General features: G+C 48.6%; 2 protein-coding genes across 5 annotated transcripts in view; both read right to left on the bottom strand.

The window, feature by feature from the left end:
* Window positions 1-5,874, bottom strand: part of TCEANC (transcription elongation factor A N-terminal and central domain containing) — a 9,628-nt gene extending 3,754 nt beyond the window's left edge. The window contains exons 1-3 of one of the 4 annotated variants that reach the window (XM_039233890.1): window positions 5,831-5,850; window positions 4,864-4,884; window positions 3,510-3,612 (exon numbers count right to left, since the gene is read on the bottom strand). The gene's annotated coding sequence lies outside the window, so the exon portion shown is untranslated. Of the gene's footprint in view, window positions 1-3,509; window positions 3,613-4,863; window positions 4,885-5,728; window positions 5,810-5,830 lie in introns of those variants that run through there. The other 3 variants (XM_039233889.1, XM_039233893.1, XM_039233891.1) reach the window with 3 other exon arrangements.
* Window positions 5,875-12,539: 6,665 nt separating this feature from the next.
* The window catches only part of EGFL6 (EGF like domain multiple 6), a 36,719-nt gene continuing 25,011 nt past the window's right edge, over window positions 12,540-24,247 (bottom strand). Inside the window, exons 7-11 of the mRNA XM_039233935.1 lie at window positions 23,524-23,850; window positions 22,524-22,604; window positions 20,637-20,738; window positions 17,593-17,855; window positions 12,540-13,645 (exon numbers count right to left, since the gene is read on the bottom strand). Coding sequence (XP_039089866.1) covers window positions 13,535-13,645; window positions 17,593-17,855; window positions 20,637-20,738; window positions 22,524-22,604; window positions 23,524-23,850 — 884 coding nt within the window. The 3' untranslated portion in view covers window positions 12,540-13,534. The remainder of the gene's footprint in view (window positions 13,646-17,592; window positions 17,856-20,636; window positions 20,739-22,523; window positions 22,605-23,523; window positions 23,851-24,247) is intronic.

Raw genomic sequence — 24,247 nt, 5'->3', positions numbered from 1 at the left:
AAAAAAAAAAAAAAAAAACAAAACAGCATATAGAGTCTGATCCAAATTTCATTTAAAAATCACATGTGAGGGGCGCCTGGGTGGCTTAGTCGGTTAAGCGTCCGACTTTCGCTTAGGTCATGATCTCGCGGTTCGTGGGTTCGAGCCCCGCGTTGGGCTCTGCGCTGGCTGCCAGCTCAGAGCTTGGAGCCTGTTTCAGTCTGTGACTCCCTCTCTCTCTGACACTCCCCTGCTCACGCTGTCTCTCTCTCTCTCTCTCTCTCTCCTAGAAATAAATAAAACATTAAAAAAAAAATCACATGTGAAAAGGCTGAAAATAAATACACAAAACTTTAGACAGACATTTTCCAAACAGTACGGTTTTAGATGATTTGGGTTCGTTCTTTTACTCCTTCCTGTATTCTGTATGATGTGTATTATTTTCACAACCAGAAAAGTGATCAGGCCGCTATAATTTCATGGCGAACATATATTTACAACGTTTGCATCAGGCACGGTCGGTAGATCGGTCTTCTGCCTCCCCTGGGAACCAGAGCGTCATATGGGGCTACGTGGCCTATGGCTCTGCCTTCAGATCGACAAGCTACAGTCTCCTGCGAAGTCGATTCCCAAGTCTGAGCTAGGTGAATCGTCCCTCAGTCATGAAGGGTTAAGTGCCCTTGGTCACAACTATGAGGTTCCTAGTGGTGTCTTCCCTGCTGGGCCAGCTCAAGAATGACCGAGATTGCCAGGAGGGGGCTGGAATGTGGGCAACGTGGGTGGGGTGTTTTGTTTTGTTTTGTTTTTAATTTATTTAACACTCAGTGGGCCAGCAATTCAGGCTTTTAAGCGGCTATGTTTCTCATTATGGGGAATCGTACTTCAAGATCATTGCTTTACCTTTTGAAAATTCCATTTTTAAACCCTGAAAACAGTGAAGGAGGCCTCCCTGAGACTCAAAGGCTCACTGGGGTGCCTGGGTGGCTCAGTCGGTTAAGTGGTTAAGCAGTTAAGCGGTTAAGCATTCCACTCTTGATTTCGGCTCAGGTCATGATCTAGCGGCTTGTGGGATGCAGGACTGTGTCGGGCTCTGCGCCGATGGCGCTGACAGCCTGGAGCCTCTTTGGAATTCTCTCTCTCCCTGTTTCTCTGTCCTCCCCACCTCGTGCACATATGCAATCTCTCTCTCTCTCTCTGCATTGAAAGAAAGGGAGAGAGGAAGAAAGAAAGGAAAAAGGCTCAGTAAACAAAGAACAGGCAAGGTAACAGAAAAATAAAAACTACATGCCTTCAATTGGCGAACATTTCTCCGACCTGTGTGCCTGAGCTCCTGGGACCTAGAGGAAGCCTGGCGGCCACCGTCATAATGCTAAGGGCTCAAACTGCTGAACACGCTTGAACCTTCCTCCCCGGTGTACTGGGAAGCTGCCCGACAGAAGAGAAGACACTCATCTGGCCTGCGTTCCACATTCACTGTATGCGCATCGCTACCAAAGGAATCGGGACTGATATCTGCTGGTGTCGGCAAGGCGGTTAATAAGGGACAGGGCGAGCGCGCCCACGTGGCGACTGGGCGATGTTTCACCCGGGTCAGGATTTCCCAGCCAAGGGTCAGAGGCTCAAGGAGATGCCGGAGACATGGGGCGGCAGCTTCGGGGCCCCAGTGCGAGGAGAATGGCAGTCTGTCTAACCAGCAGCACTTCTTCACTTCTGTGAATCTACACACGTTAACGAGTTCACGCGTGAGCTCCGTGCTCCTTATTTCACATGTCCTTTTATTTACTGCTCCTCACTTCCTTCTTTTTCATCTTTGATTATGAAAAAATACACCCACCCTAAGTCCTACCACGTTAGGGTACGGCTACGTGACGGTAAGCGCGTTCACGCTGCTGTGCAACCAATGTCCAGAACTCTCTGCGGCCAAACCACCTCTGTACCCGTTAAACAAGCGCCCGTTGCTCTCCCCCTCCCCATGGCCCTTGGAACCGTCACCCTCTTTTCTGTCCCCACGAATGGGACTGCACGCCGCATTAAACTGGAACCCTACAGTATCTGGCCGTTTGTGTCTGGCCCCTTCCATTTGCCATAACGCCCTCAAGGGTCACCTGCACTGTAGCACGTGTCCTGGCCCGTGTGGTCTACACCTGCAATGGAACCTTATGAAAACTAGATAACATGGGGAGCCTGGGTGGCCCAGTCGGTTGGGCGTCCGACTTCGGTTCAGGTCACGATCTCACAGTTTGTGAGTTCGGGCCCTGCGTCCGGCTCTGTGCTGACAGCTCAGAGCCTGGAGCCTGTTTCAGATTCTGTGTGTCCCTCTCTCTCTGCCCCTCCCCTACTCGTGCTCTGTCTAAATAACAAACATTAAAAAAAAAAAAAGACTGAATAATATTCCAGTATATGCATAAAGCACAGTTTACGTGTCTATTCATATGCCAGTGGCCCCTTGGGCTGGCTGGCCCCTTTCGGCCAGCGTGAATAATGGTGCTGTGAACATGGGTGTAGAAAGATCTCTTCAAGACCCTGCTTTTAATGCTTTGGCATAAATACCCAGGGCGATTGCTGGGTCATATGGGAATTCTATTTTCAGTATTTCCAGGAGCAGCCATACTCCTCCATATTTTTAACATATTTAAATCCTCTCAAACTTTGCCCCCTGTGGGACAGCGTATACCGGGAAAGCAGCTGAGATACCAAATTTAGAAAACTGCCGTAAGAAGACAAAGCAAGCTGTGGATCCGGTTTAGAGCCGCACAGAGTTCATCTGTAAATATCTATCACAGGGGCGCCTGGCTGGCTCCCGCCGCAGAACAGGAGACTCCGGATCTCAGGGGCGTGCGTTTGGGCCGCACGGGGGGGGCGCAGAAATGAAATAGTACAGATCTCTCCAAGACATTGCCTCATTTTCCCATTCAGAGCCCCCCAGAGGTTCCCCTCTGCCCTCAGGACGGTGCCCAGCGTCCCCGGGCGGTCAGAAGCCCCCGCGCCGCCTCCTCTGAGACCTGGTTGACATGCGCAGAGGCACCGCCCATCTCACAGCTCTGCGCTTTGCTCCAGTCGCCCCCCCCCCCCCCCCCCCCACGCCGGAGTCTCCCCGTGAGTGCCTCTCAGCCCTCACTCTCCACCCGAATCATCTGGAGAAAGTAAACAGCAAAACCAAAGCCAGTGCCAGGGCCGCGTCCCAGACATAACGGATCGGGGTCCCTGAGGGGAGGCCTGGGTATTTTCCCAGCCGTCCAGGGGGCTCTGATTTAAACCAGAGCTGTCACCACCGCTCCGTGCACAGGGGCACAAGGCCCTCCTGCAGTGGGACCGTCTCAGTTACGCTGCCGTCAGCCCGAGGGCCGCTCCTGTCCTGTTCCTGGGCTGATGCACAGAACCTCTCTGGTCTTGGGTCTTCCCTGCGGAGGTGTTAAAACACTTGCCGTGCGCAGCTCGGCCGAGACCCTTCTCTACAAATGACAACCGCCGGTTGCGATGTTTGAAGTGCCCCGGTGCACCCGGCTGCCCGTGCGCGCTCCCTCCCTTACCTCTTAACGGCAGAAGGCACTGCGGCAACTCTGAGTGCCATACACGCGCATGTCGTCTCGGGCCCCACGACGACCCCGACACAGGTGTTACGGATGTGGAGACCTGTTAGAAAAACAGCAAATATCTGCAGCGTCTTCTCATGGCGCATATCACGCTGAAAACTTACTGTCTGCCTTCTCCACAGGACCGTAAGAGAATGACGTCCGTTTCCTTCATGGAGAACGCCTGGGACACGCCTGGGACACGCCTGGCCGGCGCTTACTGTTACTCAACAAATATGGTTTCTGTTCAATGAGAAAAGCGCCTCCCGGCTGCGCCCTCTCCTCCCTGCTTGTGCGTTTCATTCGATCCATCAGCTTGCAGGTGCCCCCGAGCCCCCAAGCCCGGTGCCTCTCAGCTTCACCCACACATGAGACCAACTTCAGCTCAATGACAGTTCAAAAAGCCGTCTTAAGGGGAAAAAAAGCGGTGGCAGCAGGGTGCCCACCGGGGACTAATCGAAAAGACTTCAGGCATCGAGCATCTGGGGATAAGGAGGCTCAGGAAGGTGCAGCTCACAGAAGTGAGGGGTGTGGGGAGTGTTCGGCATGTTTCCTGACCATTCTGTGCCTCGATTTCCCCATCGACAAAATCAAGGGAATCCCACATCCTACAACTAATACGGGAAATAAATGACATAGCCCTTATCATGTCCTTAGAACCATGCCTGCCGCACAGTCAGCCTGACTGAAAACTACATGGGACCATAATTAACAGGCTGACACGACACATATCTACTATAGCAAGCACTGTTCTGGAGCAAGGGGTCGGCAAGCTTTTTCTGTAAAAGGCCAGGGAGGAAATCTTTTCGGCTGTGCAGGCCAGCCAGTCTCTGTATCGACTCCTTGACTCCGTTGACCTCGTAGCACGGACAGCAGCCAGAGACAATACCTAAAACAACGAGTATGGCTCGGCTCCACTAAACGTTTTTTTTCAAAGACAGGATGGCTGGATTTAGCTGCGGGCCAGTCTGCTGACCCCTTTCTAAAGCACTGCTGTCCAACAGAAATAGAAGGCAAGCCATGGATCTAATTTAAAATCTTCTAGTAACCACTTAAAAAAATAAACAGATGAGGGGCGCCTGGGGGGCTCAGGTGGTTAGCCTCTGACTTCGGCTCAGGTCATGACCTCACGGTTTATGGGTTCGAGCCCCGCATCGGGCTCTGTGCTGACAGCTCACAGCCTGGAGTCTGCTTGGGATTCTGTGTCTCTCTCTCTCTCTCTCTCTGCCCCTCCCCTGCTCATGCTCTCTCTCTAAAATAAACATTAAAAAGACTTCTTAAAACATAAGCAGGTGAAATTAATAACACTTACCTAACTAGTGTATCCAAAATGCTGTCATTTCAACATGCAATTGATAAAAACAGGTTATTGATATTTTAATTCTTTTCCATACTAGTTCCCCGAAATTCGCTGTTTTACATTACCACATCTCAATTAGGACTAGGAGCATTTCAAGTGCTCGTTATCCTATGTAGCTAGTGACTACCATACTAAACAACAGTTCTAGAGCATATGCTAACATGGATAATGCCCACATACACACCTATACTCCCAGCTTCCGAATACGTATCAAAAGGAGTATATTTAGGACCGGCCAAGGGTTGGTCCTATATATCTGTTGACTAGGTACATATAAAAGCTTGTAAATAGTAACTAATATGGGCAAGGTGCACACATCTGCCTATTTCTGGCCTAAACCCCGGGGAGAGGGGAGATTAAAGACAAGTTTTCAAAAGCCGGTGGGTAAGTCAGCAGTAACTTAATTCTTCTTAGGTCTTTAGACTAAAGAAAACTTTTGTTTCTGGCCATAACTCACATACACCTCTCCACATACACAGGGAGCCCCTTCCTCTACGGAAAAAATTGATGCCAAACGTTCGCTAGGGGCGTCGCAGTTTCCCAGCCCCATACTGCGCTAGTGCCCTTGATCATGTTAGCATGACCCCTGGCACAGGTGCAGCGAGGGGAAGGGACCAGCCCACGGGCCCGCTGTGGCCGGGGTTCGGGTTCCGGGGGGGTGGAGCGGGGCGACAAGCAAAGCCTGCTGCAAGCCGTCCCGGGGTGCCAGCCTGGCACCCAGCACAGAAGGGGCGGCGGTCCTGAGAGATCTGCCCACCCCGGCGACTTCGGGGGGGGGGGGGGCGGAGAAGAGGGGAGAGAACACGATAGGCCCCACCCGGCCCAGGACGCGCCGGGGGCCCGCCCCCACCCCGAGCAGTCAACTGCTTCTCCTCGCACCGGGGTGCAGAGACCCCTGTCAACCTAGAGCTTTGCTCACCGAGAGAGCGTCAACTTCCGGAGACCCTGCGCGTCCAGAGAGAGCTTCCGGCACGCGGGGCGGGACCACCGAGGCTCAACCAATCCAAGCCCGCAGACTGGAGAACGCTGCCCCCGGGCCCTAGCGCCTGCGCGCTAGGTAAATGGCGCCTGCGCGCTAGGTAAATGGCGCCTGCGCGCTAGGTAAATGGCGCCTGCGCGCTAGGTAAATGGCGCCTGCGCGCTAGGTAAATGGCACCTGCGCAGTGACCCGCGGCTGTGAAGCCGCGCCCGCCGCCAGCTGCGGGGTGGCAGATGGCCTGGCCGACTGTCAGGTAGCAGGGCCTGGACTGAAAGAAACTTGCCCCAGTGATGTTTTTCAGCAGCAGAGTTTGTTGAACTACTCTACAAAGTACGCCTTCTGCTTCCATTCAAGGCATTGCTCAGCTAAACGTTCACAAAATTCTGGCCAAACATGTGATTTATTTAATGCAGTAATTAATCCGAGAAGTATTTCTTGCACCCCTCGCATACATCAGTCGATATGAAAGTAGCCATATGTAGCCTGCACTTCTCACCTGTACACATTCTTTCCCTGCCAGGGCGATGGTAAAACTAGAGACTTTAGTTTCAAAGGGCTATTGCTGTAAGATTGTTTCTATTACAAGAACGAAGTGAGACGCCCGTACACCTGATTTATTGAGTAGGCTGGGCTCCATAGGGTATAAGAAGAAATCGTTGCTTTGGAACCAGCTCTGTTCGCTCTCTCTCCTGCCCCTTGTCTGCTCCTGGGCTGGAGCTTGAGGTTTGAGCAAATCCTACAGCTCTTCCAGTCACTTTCAGGTATAAAGAAACAATCTGATCAGTGTTGTGGGCTGAATGATGTCCGCCCCAGCGCCCCGCCCGCCCAAGATAGATATGTCTACCTCCTAACCACTGAACCCTGTGAATGCAACCTTACTTGGCAAAAAAGGGGGGCTTTGCAGGGTGCAGAGGTTACACTTGAGCCGAGGAAGGGCCAGAGCTTTGCATGGGATGAGTGCTTGAAGTTTCAATATTAGATTAGGCTGCGCTTTTTAACCGTCTAAAACTAAGATAAGCGGGCGCCTGGGTGGCTCAGTCAGTTGGTGTCTGACTTCGGCCCAGGTCATGATCTCATGGTTTGTGGGTTCTAGCCCGGCCTCCGGCTCTGTGCTGACAGCTCAGAGCCTGGAACCTGCTTCAGATTCTGTGTCTCCCTCTCTCTCTCTCTCTGCCCCTCCCCGACTCGCGCGCGCTCTCTCTTTCTCTCTCTCTCTCTCTCAATAATAAATAAACGTTTTTAAAAGTTTTTAAGAACTAAAAAAGAAATTTAAAAACTAAGCTAAGCTTCTGGAATTCTAATAGCTCTCTTCCACTCTTGCCTTCTCCTATACATAAGCTGAAGACAAGTGACGGACCACGGGTGGCAGAAGTAGTGTTGGGCTCTCCACTCAGGGAGCCCCGCGCAGATGGTCTACGTGTCTCTTTAGAGTCCAGAGGGCCCTTAACATGATGCTCAGCTTTGGGGCCGTGGGCAAAACTCTGCGTCAAGAAAAGTCTCATTTCACATCCCCTTGCACCTGTCATTATCTGTAGGTCATTTCCATATCACTTCCTCTTCTCCACGCCATTTGTCCATTTTGCTCATTTCTTTAGGATTATTCGACCATAGATTTATGACAACAGATTAGCAGGCAAATGCAAGACCGGCAAGGAAGGCCTCAGTCACTTGCTGGTGCATATCACATCACAGGATGGAAATGGTTCAGAGGCAATGAAACATTTTACCCTACTCTGTTACTGGGGATGTCTCAAAATTCCATTTAATCAGAAAAATATAGATAAGGTACAAAAAGAAATGGGAAGAGAGGATGCTAACGCTAGGCAAAGACCTCTGCTTGCCTGCTCAATTGCCTTTTGCATTTCTGCTAAGAAATCCGAGCCCACCACCTGGAAGTTCATTCTGTCACTGTGGCTTGTTTCCAGAAGGAACACACTGTCAGCGATCCCGATCCCGATGTTTGCACTGCTCCACGAAATGCCTCACCTCCCTTTGGCTCTCAGGTGTTTTCATTTAAAGGGAGGTCTCTTGGGGCACCTGGGTGGCTCACTTGATTAAGCGTCTGACTTCGGCTCAGGTCACGATCTCATGTTTTGTGGGTTCGAGCCCTATATCGGCTTGGACGCTTAACCGACTGAGCCACCCAGGTGCCTCCCGGGAAGCGGGGAAGCGTCTGACTCGATTTCGGCTCAGGTCATGATCTTATGGTACGTGGGATCGAGCCCCGCATTGGGCTTTGCACTGACAGGGTGGACTTTGCTTGGGATTTTCTCTCCCCTCCTCCCTGTGCTCTCCCCCCCAAATAAATAAACTTTAAAACCCCCCACAACAGTATAGAGGATCACCGTGTTTATTCCGGGTCTTCTGAGTCTTCAGGGGAGGCACATTTGGCCAGAAGTGAGCCACCCAGGCGCCCCTGGAATGTGAATCTTGAGTAGAGGAATAGGGAGACTAGTATGGTGAGAAATCATTCCGGTAATGCGGGCGTGCTGATCGGCAATGGCTCCTTTCCATAGTTCTGCTTCCAGGCCTGCAGCCCGTTTCCAAAGTCGGGTTGCTGGTCTTCCCACGCTCCCGCACACTCCTGTCTCCTTACCAGAACCCCCCTTTGCTGTAAGTTAGCTGAGGTCTGGTTGTGTTCCTTGCTACCAACAAACACTGGCTGACACGCTCATCTTAATGTAGCTGTGAGATTTGAGGGCCATCTACCACCTGATAGTAGATGATGCTGAAACTACCTCCATACTCGTTCCTTTGTGTTAAAGCCCTGGCAGAGACCGGCAGCATGGACGGGACAAGTAAATCGGGGTGAAATGGGAAAGAATGCAGGGTCTGCGAGACTCGATTCTTCGTGATCTCAGAGGTAACCACATTGGAAGGTTCTAGGTATCCAGAAAGAGGCACGAGTTCACAAGACACTGGGGAGGGGAGAAATGGAGCAAAGAGGAAGCAGGAGAGGCGGCAGGCAGCCCTGCTTTGCCGTTTGCCTCGCGGCGGCCACACACAGGATCACGCCGGCTGCCACAAGAGGGCGCTGCCAGCACCCCGAGGAGGGTCCGAAAAATGAACGCGGGCCCCGAGTGCCTCCCATTCAGCAGGAGGGCTGGGTGACTGCAGCTTGGACCCAGGAGGAAAACGATTTTAAAAGGCCAGTGACAGGAATGGGAAAGGGGGATGTAGAAGCTTCTACGGGTCTCCAGAAAGGCAACAGATGTGAGGAAGGTGAGGGTTTCCTGGCTTTCTGAACAGCAGGCACATCTCCTCAGGCCTCACCCCCTCAGAGCTCCAATGCCGTTACCTTCAGCAACCAGCTTGGGGTCCAGCGTCCACTGGCATCCTGGGTGGCGAGCCAGGGGACATCCCCAGTGTAAGGGTCATTGGCGGCTGGACTGCATATGGGTCTGTGGGACTTCAGCTGCAGCCTGCCTGGTATTGAGAGGTGAATTCACTGGAGGTGTCCCAAGTCAACTGGCACAGATAGCGGAGGTTCATGTGGACGGGGAGGGAGAAGGGAACACTTGTACTCGCTAAGGCACAGTTTTATTGAAGTACAACACAGGTGGAAATGCCGTGGCACAGATCGTTAAGTGTACCTCTCAATGGTCTTCATAAAGTGAGCGTGGCCAACCCTTGCGCTCCCCCTCCCCACCAGCACCCCCTTGGAGGGTAAACCCGATCCCAACGTCTCGAGCATAGAGTAATCCTGCCTGACCTTGAAACTTTTCGTAAGCAGAGTCACACGGTGTATACTTTCTGGTTTCTTTTGATCGATGCCATATTTAAAAATACAGCTGTGTTGCTGGGGGCAGCGTTGGTTTACGCATGCTCATCGCTCGGTCATATTTCATCGGACGAATATACCACAGTTTATGTTTCCATTCTACCCACACGGGACATTACGGATATTTGAGTTGTCCCATTGCGACGAGGACAAATAGCGCTTCTGAGCGTTGCTTCCGAGTGTCTACCCAGGAGTGGAATTCTGGGTCAGTAAGACTGTCTTCGGCCATTAGTGACACGTGACCTGAAGGCGCTGCTACAGTCTCTTGCATGACTTTTCTACCTGGAAAGGGCGATTCTAAATGTGTTTCGGGCAACGCTGTCAGCAAAATAAATATATAGGCATTAAAAATATTTTTAAAACTTTATTTAAAAAATGAAAACAACTTTAGGTACAGGAATTCCATAGTCATCCCTCAAGTATTATGTGCCTCCCCCCCCCAAAAAAAAAAAAAAGAAAAAGAAAAAGAAGAAGAGTATAAGACACGCAGGCTACGTGGGGCCGGGCTGAAGACCGGTGTAGTCTTGGAGAGGCATCCAATGCCTGAGCAGAAGGGGTCTGGGTGTTCCCCAAGTCCCAAGTGTCATCTCACAGACGAGGGAAGGGACAGGCCTCCTGCGTGGGATCCGAAGTGTCTGGAGGTCTGTAAGGGAGGGGACAGGAGAGGCCTCCCTGGCCACAAGGAGGCTTTTCTCAACCCTCAGAGCAGAGGACGCCAGTGTCCTTCAGCACCCCTCCCTGCTTATGGCAGAGGCCCTGATGTGTTCTCAAGTCACCTTGTGCTTTAGTCAGTCATGGACATTCAGCCTCGGAGGGGAGGCAAAAATGGAGGCGGGCGCCATTGTTACTTCAATGTGTTCATAGGAAGCCCTGAGACTGGAGGGTGTGGACAGCCTGGTGAATGTTACTCAGTCTGTGCAAGCAAACAGGCAAGCACCGTTCAGAGGTAATTTGGGCAGCACTCGGGATCTGCGAGAGGTCGAAGGTCATGGTTTTGCCGCGGAAGCGGCGAGCACAACGCGCCCCGCTGTGGAACACTGCTTAGCAGCCTGGTGACCGGAGAGCAAAGGCTGCGGGCTGATCCGCGCTGGGGCTCTGTGTGGTGGCTGTCGGGGGGGGGGAGACAAGAGCGTGCGCTTTGGGGAGCGCTGGCCAGAGTGTCTAGGGGGTGACCGGGTCTCCTTGGGTGAGGCTGCAAGGGGAGGGGGAGCCCGGGAGAGAGCACAGTTCCGCTAAGGTAGGGAGAGACAGGGAGAGGCTGCGGGCAGGATGGGGACGGTCGGCGCGACAGCGGAGAGGGCAGACACGGCGGCAGTTCGTACCCAGAGGAAGTGGCCCGGAACAGTGTGGGGACGAGGGTGGGACAGGGCGGGTGACAAGGGGGTTTCGTGCTGAGTGGTGGCCAGGCACGACGGACAGGCATCGTGGCTGACTGATCGGACCTTACGCTCCAGGACGCCACAGCCTGCCGGCCGGAATTCAACACCTTATTTTGCTGTTTAAGGGGCCACAAAGTTAGTCCCCCCCCAGACGATGGTCTTGTTGTGGAGATGGCAAGGGCACCCACCCAGGGCTCAGGGAAGAGTCGTCACCTGAGTCTGGACTGTGCTTTGGTGTGAAATCCCAGATAGGCCAAGAGAGGGCTCGGTTTTCTCTCACGTAATAAAATGTTGAACCGTGACTGGTTTGGGCCAGGGACAGAGGTGCAACAGGGTCATCAGGGAGCCAGGCTGCTTCCGGATATGCGCTCCTCCGTAGGGAAGGGTCTTTGACCTCATGGTCACAAGGGAGCTTGCAGAGCTCCTGCCCTCACAACCACATTGCAGGAAGGAAGGAAGGAGGAGGAAGAGAGAGGGCACCAGGGGCTGCCAACTGCCAGCCCTCTTTAATGATCCTTCCCGGAAGCCCTCCCCCCCCCGTCCCCGTGACTTCAGCAGGCTCCCCATCTGAAAGAGAGGTTGTACATAAACATATTTTTGTATTTTACATGCTTAAACTTGTAAGGTAAAATTCGGAAATGGATACTGGGTAGGCAAGTCGAAGTCTCTGCTACAGATGCTACAGAGACATGAAATGTTATTACTCAATTCGACTTAACTCGGCTTCGTGCAATGATTCTCTCCCTGTAGAGAACATGATTCCCAGGCTTCCCTGTTTCGTTTCGGGGTCAACATCTCTTCCTTTAACCTGGGTCACTGGTTATCGATGGTCTCTCATTGCAAGCTCTCCCTCCTATCTTCCTTTATGCTAAGCCATAACTATGCTCTCCAATTTCCTTGGTCACTGAAGAAACAGGGAGAGTTCTTCTTCAAGTTCTACGACAGTATTAGACACCACCTGCTTCGGTTAACTCCTGCTGTGTAACGAAACACTCCAAATCTTAGTGTCTTAAAAGAGTCATTTTATTATGTCTCCCAATTCTGCAGGCTGATTTGACTTAGCCAGAAACCTCTTCATCTGGTCTCACGTAGAAACATTATTTTGGGGGTCTTTGTATCTAGCAGTTATCCTAACAGATACAACCACAGCCCCTGGAGACTGTACGCCAAACTTACTTCACACTAAAGGAAAACAAGGTTTTCCCTACCATCTTAGAAAGTTGTATATGTTGGTTGTATTAAAGAGAAAGCTGTTGGGAAAGGATTACTAAATTGGAAAAAAAAAAAAAAGGATTACTAGAAGTTTCCGTTTTAAAAAAACTTTGGGGCACCTGGGTGGCTCAGTCGGTTAAGCGTCTGACTTCATCTCAGGTCATGATCTCGTGGTTCATGGGTTCGAGCCCCGTGTCGGGCTCTGTGCTGACAGCTCGGAGCCTGGAGCCTGTTTCAGATTCTGTGTCTCCCTCTCTCTCTGCTCCTTCCTGCTCGTGCCCTGTCTCTCTCTCAAAAATACAATAAACGTTAAAATGAAAAATTAAAAAAAACCTTAAGAGTGAAGTTACACACATTAAAGATTAGTAAGTGGACCATCTTCTCTCTTTCGTTCCTCCTACAGCTCGATGCCTTCGTTGCTTTAGGGGGTGACGAATACTGGGGAATATTCTGTTTGGGAGATGTCCTACACCTGTTTAAGACCTAGAGTCGAAAAACATAATACACACTCATCCTCAGGGGAATAATTCAAGATTCATTACCACACAAAGCTGTTCCTGAATTTGGAAGAAAAGAGAAACAGAGAAAAGAAGGCATTGGTCTTTCTTCTGTTTCCTGATATTGGCATGATTTCGTTTCAGGTATTTCTCCGAGGCCTTACATTCCACAACTTAAGCTAATTTGCACTGCACGTACAAGGCCTAATAAAGCAGTCATGTGCTCCCAGAAGAGGAAGTAATTTTATGAATTTGTAAGAATGCAAAGTATTTCCAACACAAAGCAATAAAACCCACATTTTCCAGGAAAGCAAATAATCATACATGTAACAAAACATAGCGTCCAAAGCTTATTTTCTTACTTAGGAAGACTTAAACCATGGCACAAGGTGATTATTTGAATATTATTACAAAGACTTGAAATATACAAGCTTGGCTATAAAACAGCAGGCTAAGCCACTCAGGTAAAAAACAAAAAATCTAGCTGTGACGTCACAGTTTCCAAGCCGGGCCAGAAAAGGGAAACAAAGAAACAATTCCCCGTAGTTTCTGTTACTGTTTTTTTCTTTTAATCATTTCAGAAACACAGCGGTGCTATACCTAAAGCAACTCCTGGCACCTCTTATCCAAGAAAGGCGTGTGACAATGTTTCTGTTGGTACATTATGGTTTTTCAGTTTGTGTTTCTAAAGTGGGGGAATCTGTGATGTAATACCAGAAGACAGAGAATGGACATCCAAAGCCAAATATAAAGACACAAAAGACCACGGTCACATTCAACCGTTCACAGGTAACAGGCCACCTGGACATAAGCCTGAAAGCAGCAAGACGCCGTCCAGCGCAATTTCTCCGGCTTTGCCCTTGCCACGTTCTGCTTCAAAAATGATCTAACAATGGAGAAGATAGAAAGTATTACTTTCACCTTTCAAGTCAGTGATATGCTCACCCTATTTAATAGGTATTAAAGAGGCTTGAACTCGGCAACCTGGCTGACTCAGTCGGTGGAGCAGGAGACTTTCGGTCTTGGGTTGGGAGTTCGAGCCCCACCTTCGGCACAGAGATTACTTAAGAAGAGGACTGAACTCATCAGCCGCTACTGCGTAGGGACCGGCTTTGACATTGCATACATAGTGTTTTCCAGATGCCAGTATCTACACTGAGCGGATTATAGTCAGAGAAAACAGGGCCACTGCATCACCTCAAAGAATCTGGACAGCCCTGAAGAGCTGAGAAGGGTAAGGTTGAGGAGGAAATTTTGGAATTCCCATTTAAAGAAAATAAAAAGCAAAATTAAAAGAATAATGTGGTTTTCTTTTCTGAAGCCAGGCGAGAAGAAATTTAATATTCCCTGCGAACATCTAATGTAAAAGTATACGGTTGAAAGAGAATTATTTTGGGGCATCTGGGTGGCTCAGTCGGTTGAGCGTCCAACTTCGGCTCAGGTCATGATCTCATGGTTTGTGGGTTCAAGCCCCGCATCGGGCTCTGTGCTGATCACTCAGAGCCTGGAGCCTGCTTCCGACTCCGTGTTTCCCTCTCTCTCTCTGCCCCTCCCCTACTTATGTTCTCTCTCTCTCTCAAAAAAATTAAAAAAAAAGATTTATTTTGATATATGGAGATTTGGGTAGTTTTAGTAGTACAGTTATTTTTCTTAAAATATTGGCTTTAATATTGGGAATTATTGGGAATGTCATTGTTTTCAAGTGTTGAAAAATGTTTGATAATAGGCTATAATCATTTTCATCTATGATAAAATAGATTAAATAAAATACCTTTTCTCTCTCAAGAATCAAAAGAGAAGCAAACTTCTTTATATTGTAGAAGTGTCTAACGTACAGAAAACAAAGGATGAATACTAAAAAAATTATCTTTAAACTGGACAAAAAATGACAGAAGTGACTCATCAAACAAAATTGAAGATAGAGTTACTATTTTATATTCATTCGTCCAAAAATATTTACAAAGAAATACTATGAAAATAAGTAATAGCTGGTTGATGTTTTTCCCCCATTACTACAACTTTTTCAAAAATGTGAATTCCAGTATAGTTAACATACAGTGTTATTTTTCAAGTATACAGGATCGTGATTCAACAATTCGATATATTACTCAGGGATCATTATGATGAAGTACCCACCACCCCTCTGTTAATCATCAGTTTGTTTTCTATAGCTAGGTGTTTTGTGGGTCTTCCCTCTCCCCCTCCTTCTTCTCCTTTTCCTCCTCTGCCTCTCTGCCTCTCTCTCTCTCTCTCTCTCTGGTTCACTTGTTTTAATTCTTAAATTCCACATATGAATGAAATCATGTGGTATTTGTCTAAGACTGACTCATTTCACTTAGCATTATTCCCTCTAGATCCTTCCACGCCGTTGCAGATGGCAAGGTTTCATTCTTTGTGCGGCTGAGTAATATGCCACATCTTTTCCGTTCGTTCATCTCCCGATGGACACCTGGCTTGCTTCCGTATCTTGACTATCATAAATAATCCTGCAATAAACCTAGGATGCACATATCTTTTCAAATTAGTGTTTTTGTTTTCTTTGGGTAAAGAGCCAGTGGTGGAATTACTGGATCATATAGTAGCCCCATTTTTAATTGTTTCAGGAACCGCCACACTGTCTTCCACAGTGGCTGCACCAGTTTGCCTTCCCCCCAACACTGCACAAAGGCGCCTTTCTCTCCGCATCCTCCCAAACGCTTGTTCTTTCTGGTGTTTTTCATTTTAGCCATCGTGACAGGTGTGAGGTGATATCTCGTTGTGGTTTGGATTTGCATCTCCCCGATGAGTGATGTTGAACATCTTTTCATGTGTCCGTTGGCCATCTGTAGGTCTTCTTGGAGAAATGTCTTTCCATGTCTTTTACCTATTTTTAAATTGGATTATATGTTTTTTGGTGTTGAGTTGTAGAAGTCCGTTATATATTTTGGATACTAACACTTTACTGGATGGCATTTGCAAATATCTTCTCCCATCCAGCAGGGTGTTTTTTTTACCTTTTTATTGATTATTATTTCCTTTGCTGTGCAGAAACTTTTTATTTTGATGTAGTCCCAATAGTATATATCTGCTTTTGTTTCCTTTGCCTTAGGAGACACAGCTAGAAAAACCTTGCTATGGCCAATGTCAGAGAAATAACTGCCTGTGCTCTCTTCTAGGACTTTAAAGGTTTCATGTCTCACATTTAGGTTTTTAGATCGCTTTGCATTTATTTTTGTGTATGGTGTAAGAAAGTGGTCCAGTTTAATTCCTTTTTTTTTTAAAGTCTATTTATTTACTGTGTGTGTGTGTATGTGAGAGAGAGAGAGAGGGAGAGAGAGAGAAAGAGAGACGGAGGGAGGGAGGGAAGGAGGGAGGGAGAGAGAGAGAGAGACGCAGAAAGAAAGAGGGAGAGAGAGAATCCTAAGCAGGATCTCCGTGGTCAGTGCAGAGCCTGACGCAGTGCTTGATCTCACAAACCATGAGATCATGACCTGAGCTGAACCCAAGAGTTAGGTGCTTAACCAACTGAGCCACCCAGGTGCCCCCCTCCAGTTTAATTCTTTTGCATGTAGCTGTCCAGTTTCTACCAACACCATTAAGAGACTATCTTTTCTCCACTGTATATTCTGGTCTCCTTTGTCATAGATTGACCACGTAAGTGTAGGCTTATTTCTGGGCTCTCTATTCTGTTCTATTGATCTATGTGTCTATTTTTGTGCCAGGATCATACTGTTTTGATTAGTACAGCCACAGTATACCTTGAAATCTGGGATTATCATACCTCCAGCTTTGTTCTTCTTTCTCAAGATTGCTTTGGCTATTTGAGGTCTTCTGTGGTTCCATACACATTTTAAGAGTATTTGTTCTAGTTCTATGAAAAATGGTGCTGGTATTCTGGTAAGAAGTGCATTAAATCTGTGGATTACTTTGGGTAGTTTGGACATTTTAACAATATTTGCTTTCTCTATCCATGAACATGGAGTATCTTTCCATCTGTTTGTGTCATCTTCCATTTCTTTTATCAACGTATTATAGTTTTCAGGTCTTTCCCTCTGGCTAAGCTTATTTCTAGGTATTTTATTATTTTTGGCATCATTGTAAATAGGTCAGCTTTTTAAAAAAAGTTTTATTTATTTATTTTCAGAGAGAGTGTGTGCACGAGAGAGACAGAGAGAGGCAGGCAGAGAGAGACATGGGGGGAGAGACAGGATCCCAAGCAGGCTCGGCACTGTCAGCATGGAGCCTGATGCAGGGCTCGAACTTGTGAACTATAAGATGGTGACCTGAGCCGAAAGCAAGAGTCAGAAGCCTGGGTGGCTCAGTCGGTTAAGCGTCCGACTTCGGCTCAGGTCATGATCTTGCGGTTTGTGGGTTCGAGCCCCACGTCGGGCTCTGTGCTGCCAGCTCAGAGCCTGGAGCCTGCTTCGGATTCTGTCTCCCTCTCTCTGCCCCTCCTCCACTCACACTCTATCTCTCAAAAACAAATGAACATTAAAAAAATAAAATTAAAAAATAAACACGTAAAAAATGACCCTCTAGCTTCCCCTCATCGTGATGAGCACTGGGCACAGAATGAACGAGCAAGACATTCTTCTACAGATTCGGTTACACACATAAAATTAAGGTCTGGTCTGGGAGGGCCTTGACGAGGAGCCAGACACACAAACAGATCATTTCCACGATGTGGGAGACGCACGCACCCGCCAGGTGTTACCACTCACTGCGCTGATTAACCACCTGGCCTATTTTGCACCAGAAAAGAAACAGAGGTCTCTAAGTACAGGGGAAAAGCCTCACTCGTCCTTAGGGGCAAGAGAATGTCGGTATCTCATTTAACCCTGGTTTGCCACTTACACTTTTGGTAGTGATGCTCCCTTGCTCCAGCTGAATTTTCCCAGTCTTCCACCTTTCGTCCTTACTCCTGGTCTCCTCCCATGCCAGGACGTTGTTACTGTTTTTCACAAACACTCGAAGCTTCCCTACTTTGTCTCCGGCCAGCCGGTAATCGAAGAGCAAACAGAAGTTGCTTTGCGGCTGCAGGTCCGGGAGCAGGAGATTCAGGCGGCCGATGTCCTTGCGGCCTGTCAGGGCCGGAACTGCCATATAGTAGCCAACAGCTTCGAGAGAAGAAAAATGCGCAGTTAATAAGGCCATCGTAAAGGGTCTGGTTCTAGGATATAAAAGAGCACAGGAAAGGACCGATAACTGGAATCAAAATCTTAAAAAACTGGGTGGCTCAGTCGGTTGAGCGTCTGACTTGGGCTCAGGTCATGATCTCGTGGTTCATGGGTTCGAGCCCCGCATCGGACTCTATGCTGACAGCTCGGAGCCTGGAGCCTGCTTCGGATTCTGTGTTCCCCTCTCTCTCTGCCCCTCCCCCACTCATGCTCTGTCTGTCTCAAAAATAAATAAACATTAAAAAAAATTACAAAAACCATACAAAAAAAAAAAAAAAGGATACTCTCCTGTAGGGAAAGCTGAAGTCTCTTTCATTTCTAACACAGGAAGAGCATTTTCATGCTAAAATGGATTTTAGGGATCACAGAGCTGAGATCCTTTGTGGTACAGAAAGGGAAAGCGAAGGTCAGACAAATGGAGGAATTTGCCCACATTCACAAAGCTTGGTGGTAGCAGATATGGGGTAAGAATCTCATGAAATAGTCTTTTAGCACTGCAGGTAATTTGCAGCTGATGGGGAACTCGTGTTCCAGAACTTTCCACCTTGGTTGTTTGAACCTTGGACTGCGTTTTCCCACAGAGTCAATGAGATGTACGATGGCCGGCTCCTTAGGTAGCATGGTATTTAATCCACAGCATACATCAATTTGTCCTCATGGTTTCGTGGAGCTCAACTACCGCTCGTAACGTAACAGTCTGAGTTCCGATTTAGGGTGACGGGAACACATCTCCTTCTATTTCCAAGATCCACCCCCTAAGTATCTTTTACCCAGTGGTAGTGGACATGGCTCATCCTCAATCCTCTCCTTGTGGCTCTGATGAACTTGGGCAAAAATTCTCAGGGAATGGGGGTCCGAACAAGTTGACGGAAACAAAGAACTCCTATGGAAGCCAGGAGGAATGCACTGGGGGTAGGGGTAGGGGCCCAGAGTCTTCTGCTAGTATATTCCCAGCGTCACTTACAGAACCAGGTTGACCTTGCCTTAGTTTTCACCGGACTCAGAGACTAGTCTTTTCCGCAGCTGCTAAGGTTGCCAGATTCAGCAAAGAGACAGGATGCTCAGGAGAGCGTGAATTTCAGATAAACAAACTGTCTTAAGATACACTAAAAAGTATTCACCTGCTCGTCTGAAATTTCGGCATCTAACACTTTATCTAGCCACTCTACCGGCGACACCCTCTCTTCTGGGAGCCACTGGGGCAGATTTCCCTACTCTCTCACCTAAAGCCCATTTTGATCTGCCCTTGAGATTTTATCCTTCTGGAAATGCTGATTCACCCCATGTTTCTTTCTCATATTTAACCCTATAGGGAAAGATGAGCCCATCTAGAGATCTGAACGGGGCGCGAGAGGGAACAACGCGTGATCTGAGTGACACGAAGGCTGGGAACCCTGAGGCCATTTGTGAATCACTTTTCTAAACAGGGGGCCTCCCATCGCTGGAAAACTCCAACTGAAGACTCTGCTGACTGCGTGGGCTGGCAAGATCCTGGAAAAATCTACGGGCTCCCCCTGTGATGTGGCTCTGGCGGATATAAACTTTGCAATGTCATGACGGAAGAAAGGAGAAATTCGAGTTAGCTCTCGACCAGACAGGCTCTCCGACAGTCTCCGGACCGGTTGAACCTACCCTGAATCTTCGGCGATGGTCCCACTCACACAACTTGGTTGTGTCGCATGAGATGTATCCCCTCTAATCTCAAGACGTACAAGGAAGTTTTGTCAGGGGGTGTCCAGGTCTCCTGGTTGCAATGTGAAGGCTTGAAAGGAATGATCTAAGGGAGGAACTAGTCGGGGGGAAGGATCTTGCAACTGAGGGTGGAACTTGCAGATCCCAAAAAAACACATGGATTGGTGAGAAACTTGAGTCTCCAGAGTTGTGAATAACTACACGGGTCAGCCTCAGGAGATGGTATTCGATTTGTGCTCCAAATGGGATGCGTCAGCCAAATGCTCTACCCCAGGGGAAGCGAGTGCCCATCAATAGCGCTTAAGCAAGAAGTGGAAAGGGCTGGAATTCCACAGCTCAGAGCTGAAGTCCAGAAAAATCCCAGTTTAAGTGACCAGTAAGGAATCTGCAAGTGACAGAGGGGAACGTTCAGTCCAGAAGTTCAGGGTGCTGACCAGATGCTCATCATGGTGTTGCTACTTGGAGGGGTGGCTTTACTAAAACTTCAAGTTGAGGCAGAGGTCCCATTTCCTTCCCAGATTTATTTCCCCACGAAAAGCAAAATGAAAACTACAGAGTACCATTAGCCGCCAAACTGGGGGGAAAAATACAGCTTCTTTCTACCCTTCCCCTAATACTCTTAAAATGTACATGAATTCCAGGGCCCTGGCGGGCTCAGTTAGTAGGGCATGTGGCTTGTGATCTCGGGGTCATGAGTTTGAGCCCTACGTTGACCATGGAGGGTACTTAAAATTTTGTTTTTCTAAGTCTTAAAAGAAAAATGTTCACGACATCTAACATCTCTCTCTCAGCAGCAGGGGTGACCATGCAAGAGTTTTGCTGCAACATCCTGTGTGTGGGTGGGTGGGGGTAAGAGGGCTAAGGCGGGACCCAGCTCCTGAACCAACATAGCCATTCGTCAGGGGAGACCTCGGAAGGTCTAGAAGTTTCCAAAGGTGACAAAGAGATAGGAGTAATAACCCTCCATCACTGGAGAGCCTTCTTTGCCTATGCCATAGCACGGAACACGGAACAGCAAAACCCAAATACCGTTATCTCGATCGGCAGGGTTCCAGTCAAAGTCATCTTCCATATCCTGTTTCCAGTCACAGACCCCGTGGTCAAAGCTGCAGTCAACTGAGATATTTACATCTGCTAAGAAAAAGGGTACGTTTCATAATGAGGAGTCTCAGAAGCACGCCTAACATCTGGAGGTTTGGAAGGCAATGCCGTATTTTCCGTTGGCTGCGGAGCACTGGGCTAAGCTACTCCGTGGTATTGCTGTGTCGGCAGCCATTTGGTTTGGCCCAACATCCGATGGGGGCCTAAAACTGACCTTGGCCCCTCATGCAGGTGCAAGCCCCACAGAGAAGCCTGCTGAGTCACAAGTAGATTTAAGTTTCTAGCGTGACTTCCAAACAGCCCGTGTACATTTAGATAAAACTCCTTTGGAACTCACCAAGACCCTGATCTTCTGGTTTGAACGGGAACCCGAAAGCACGCCACCCACAAACGCTAATTAAGGCCTATGCCCTAGATCCTGCCTCTCTCTGTAAGCACCCTGCCTCAACTTCCCTGTGTGGCCCTTGAGGCGTGCCAAGCTCCACCAGGATCTGTGAGAAACTTCTCAATTTCTCTTGTGGGCTTTTGTTGAGCCACATGACACCCTGGGGCTCGACGTAACAAATACTAATTTCGCAAAATCGTAACAACTGCATGGAGTACATGGAGATCGCGGCCACTGAAATGGCCTTAAGGACAGTGTCGAACCAGACACTGCTTCGATTTAAATCTGTGAAGGCATTCTGGTCAAATTCTGTTGTTATCTTAAATATAGTAAAAGCAAAACCAAAAACCTTTTTTGAAAAAAATAAATAATGGTCGGGGAGCCTGGGTGGCTCAGTGGGTTAAGCGGCTGACCTCGGCTCCGGTTATCATCTCGCAGCTCTTGGGTTCGAGCCCCACATCGGACTCTGTGCTCATAGCTCAGAGCCTGGAGCCTGCTTGGGATTCTGTATCTCCTGCTCTCTCTGGCCCTCCCCCACTCCTGCATGAGCGCACGCACACTCTCTCTCTCAAAATTAAACATTTAAAAAAATTAAAAAGAGGGGTGCCTGGGTGGCTTAGTTGGTTAAGCGTCTGACTTTCGCTTAGGTCATGATCTCACAGTTCGTGGGTTCGAGCCCCGCGTCGGGCTCTGTGCTGACTGCCAGCTCAGAGCCTGGAGCCTGTTTCAGAGTCTGTGACTCCCTCTCTCTCTGACCCTCCCCTGCTCACGCTGTCTCTCTCTCTGTCTCCTAGAAATAAATAAACATTTAAAAAAAAATTAAGAAGAAAAGTAATAGGCAAGAACCCTATAAGCAAAGTGAGATAGAGAATATAGACAAGAGTTTGTAAAGTCTGGGCCAGAAAATCTCTCCTACCCAAACAAACTAGTGCAGACCTTGCCAGATCCTTCTGGATAATCTGTGAAATGCTGTTTCCCTGTGTGAGGGCATTCTCTTGCCGGGGCGTGCTCGGATCGAGCCAGGCAGGCCCCACAATACCAGGAAGCTATTTCCCCAGGAAAGCCCTCAACCGGTGAAGGACAGCGGAGTTGGTGGACAGACACCTCAATTTCCTCACCTTTGGGTAAGACCATTAAGGGTGGGAATTGGACACGGACCTGAAATCAGACCGGAATCCAGACTCTCTCCAGTCCTGCAGAGGGTCCAACTGGGATGGAGGCCCAGGAACCACAGTGGGGTCCTTCCTTGCTTTTATGGTAGGCCGGGAGTGCCAGGGAATTAACACCCTCCTGGGAGCGGCCTTGAATCCTTGTCAGATGGACGGTGTATATATACCCAGCTCTCTTTTCCTCCCAGAGGACATCCGGAGAAATTAAAACGACACGGGACACTGGGGAAGAGCATACACTTGGGAGAAGGTATTAGTTACCTCTGAGGTCCAGTCTGGATGTGACAGCTTTTCTCTCGACCAGAACCACACCCAATTCACTGGCTTCGTTCACCTTAGGGGCTAATGAAGAACACTTGGTCAGTTACGAAAACGTGCTAAGATGGTGTGAATGAATGACTGAACGAAGAGTTGTATCATGCACTCTGATTACAGAATATGTTAGAGGAGAGTTTCCTTAACATTCCCAAAGCATCCACACTGGTTCCGCTTTCCACGTCTAGAACCCAAGCACCTATATTAGCAACATGCCCCTTCTCACTAGGGTTTGGAAATACACTTCCTTAAAATTTTCGCTCTCTGTTCAAGGAGATAATGTTCATCGGTAAGCTAGTTCTTGGATAGGTCTGGGTCTACTTTTCATGTGGTTAAATCCAACAGCCATGGAGCCCAGGACAGACCAGGCGAAAAATAGGGGCAGTAACAAATGCCTGGTGAAAACAAAACGCGAAGTCTCCATGTGAGGATGGGGGGGGGGCGGGCGGGGTTCATATGGAAACCATCCTGGAGAGGTTGAGACTTATGGTGGGTTCCCACACACAGCAACGGGTGAAAAGGGCAGTTAGCCAGTTCAGGGAGAAAATTTAAGCTCCTCTCTAGAATGTTCCTCCCTACAACCATCATTTTGGCTTTTTAAACTGTAACCACACGACTGTGAATTTCCCCTAGCATCGAGCGGGCCTTCTTACTTCCTGAAGGTCTGAGGGTGTGAAGCATGGACAGCCATGGCAAGTAAGAGGCATCGCTCAGGAAGCCCCCCGGGGAAGGGGAAAGGACTTAACCTCCTTGTTTCCCAGAGCAGCAAATATGATTTGGGAAATCTGCAGAGGCCGTTCATTGCCAGACCTTACAGAGGACCTGCTTCTTAGGAATCAGCACTGAACCTAGTTTTTCAGGCGTGAAGCCGGCTTTCCTTCTTTCGCCAGGAGAAATCACAATTCACTTTTCATAAAATGTGTAAAATAGCAGAAGTATTACTCACAGAACACATCTCCTCGAAGGCTCTGCTCCCGCTCCACGTGGTTCTTCAAGGTTTTCTCCTTTCTTTTCTTCCCCTCGAGCCCCTCTTTCTTTCTCTCTTCATTTCGTTTTTTACCTCCATCTGCGTTCCTACCTCTGGAAACACGCTCTTCAGAGTTGAGGGGCTGCACGTTAACCTTAGGGGCAGGAGTTCCAGAAGGTTCTGTGATGACATTTTTGATTTTTATCTTCTTTTTCATGCTGTTTTTGTGAGCCAGCAGCTTCTTGATTCTGTCTTTGATGGTACCAGGAGCTCTGAGGACTTCCTTCACAGAATTTTCAGGGATAACTAAAATAATAGCAGGTGGGAAGTTTTACGTTGACTGATAATTAGGTCACTCATGGAAAATGGAGCAAAGTACAGTAAATGAATGCTTCTGGAATCACATGAGGGCCTACTGCTTGATATTTTATAATACGTATTTTTTAAGTAGGCGCCATGTCCAACGTGGGACTTGAAAGCATGACCCTGAGATCAAGAGTCACATGGTCTACTGACTGAGCCAGCCAGGCACCCCCACTACCACTTGATATTCTAGGAAGAACCGTATCTGCATCTATTTTAAGCAGTTCCAATGTTATGGTCATGGCTTACCTATTTTTCATTAGAGGACATACTTTTCTCTTGTTTCAGAGACTACTGCAGTGAAATACCCGCTCCTCCCAAGGTGGGCTACAGACTCCAA

The sequence above is a fragment of the Hyaena hyaena genome, unplaced genomic scaffold (genome assembly GCF_003009895.1).
Source record: "Hyaena hyaena isolate Hyena2069 unplaced genomic scaffold, ASM300989v1 scaffold_80, whole genome shotgun sequence".
NCBI classification, from domain to species: Eukaryota; Metazoa; Chordata; class Mammalia; order Carnivora; family Hyaenidae; genus Hyaena; species Hyaena hyaena.
The sequence above is the reverse complement of the archived record's forward strand: the minus strand, read 5'-3'. Positions and strand labels throughout refer to the sequence as shown.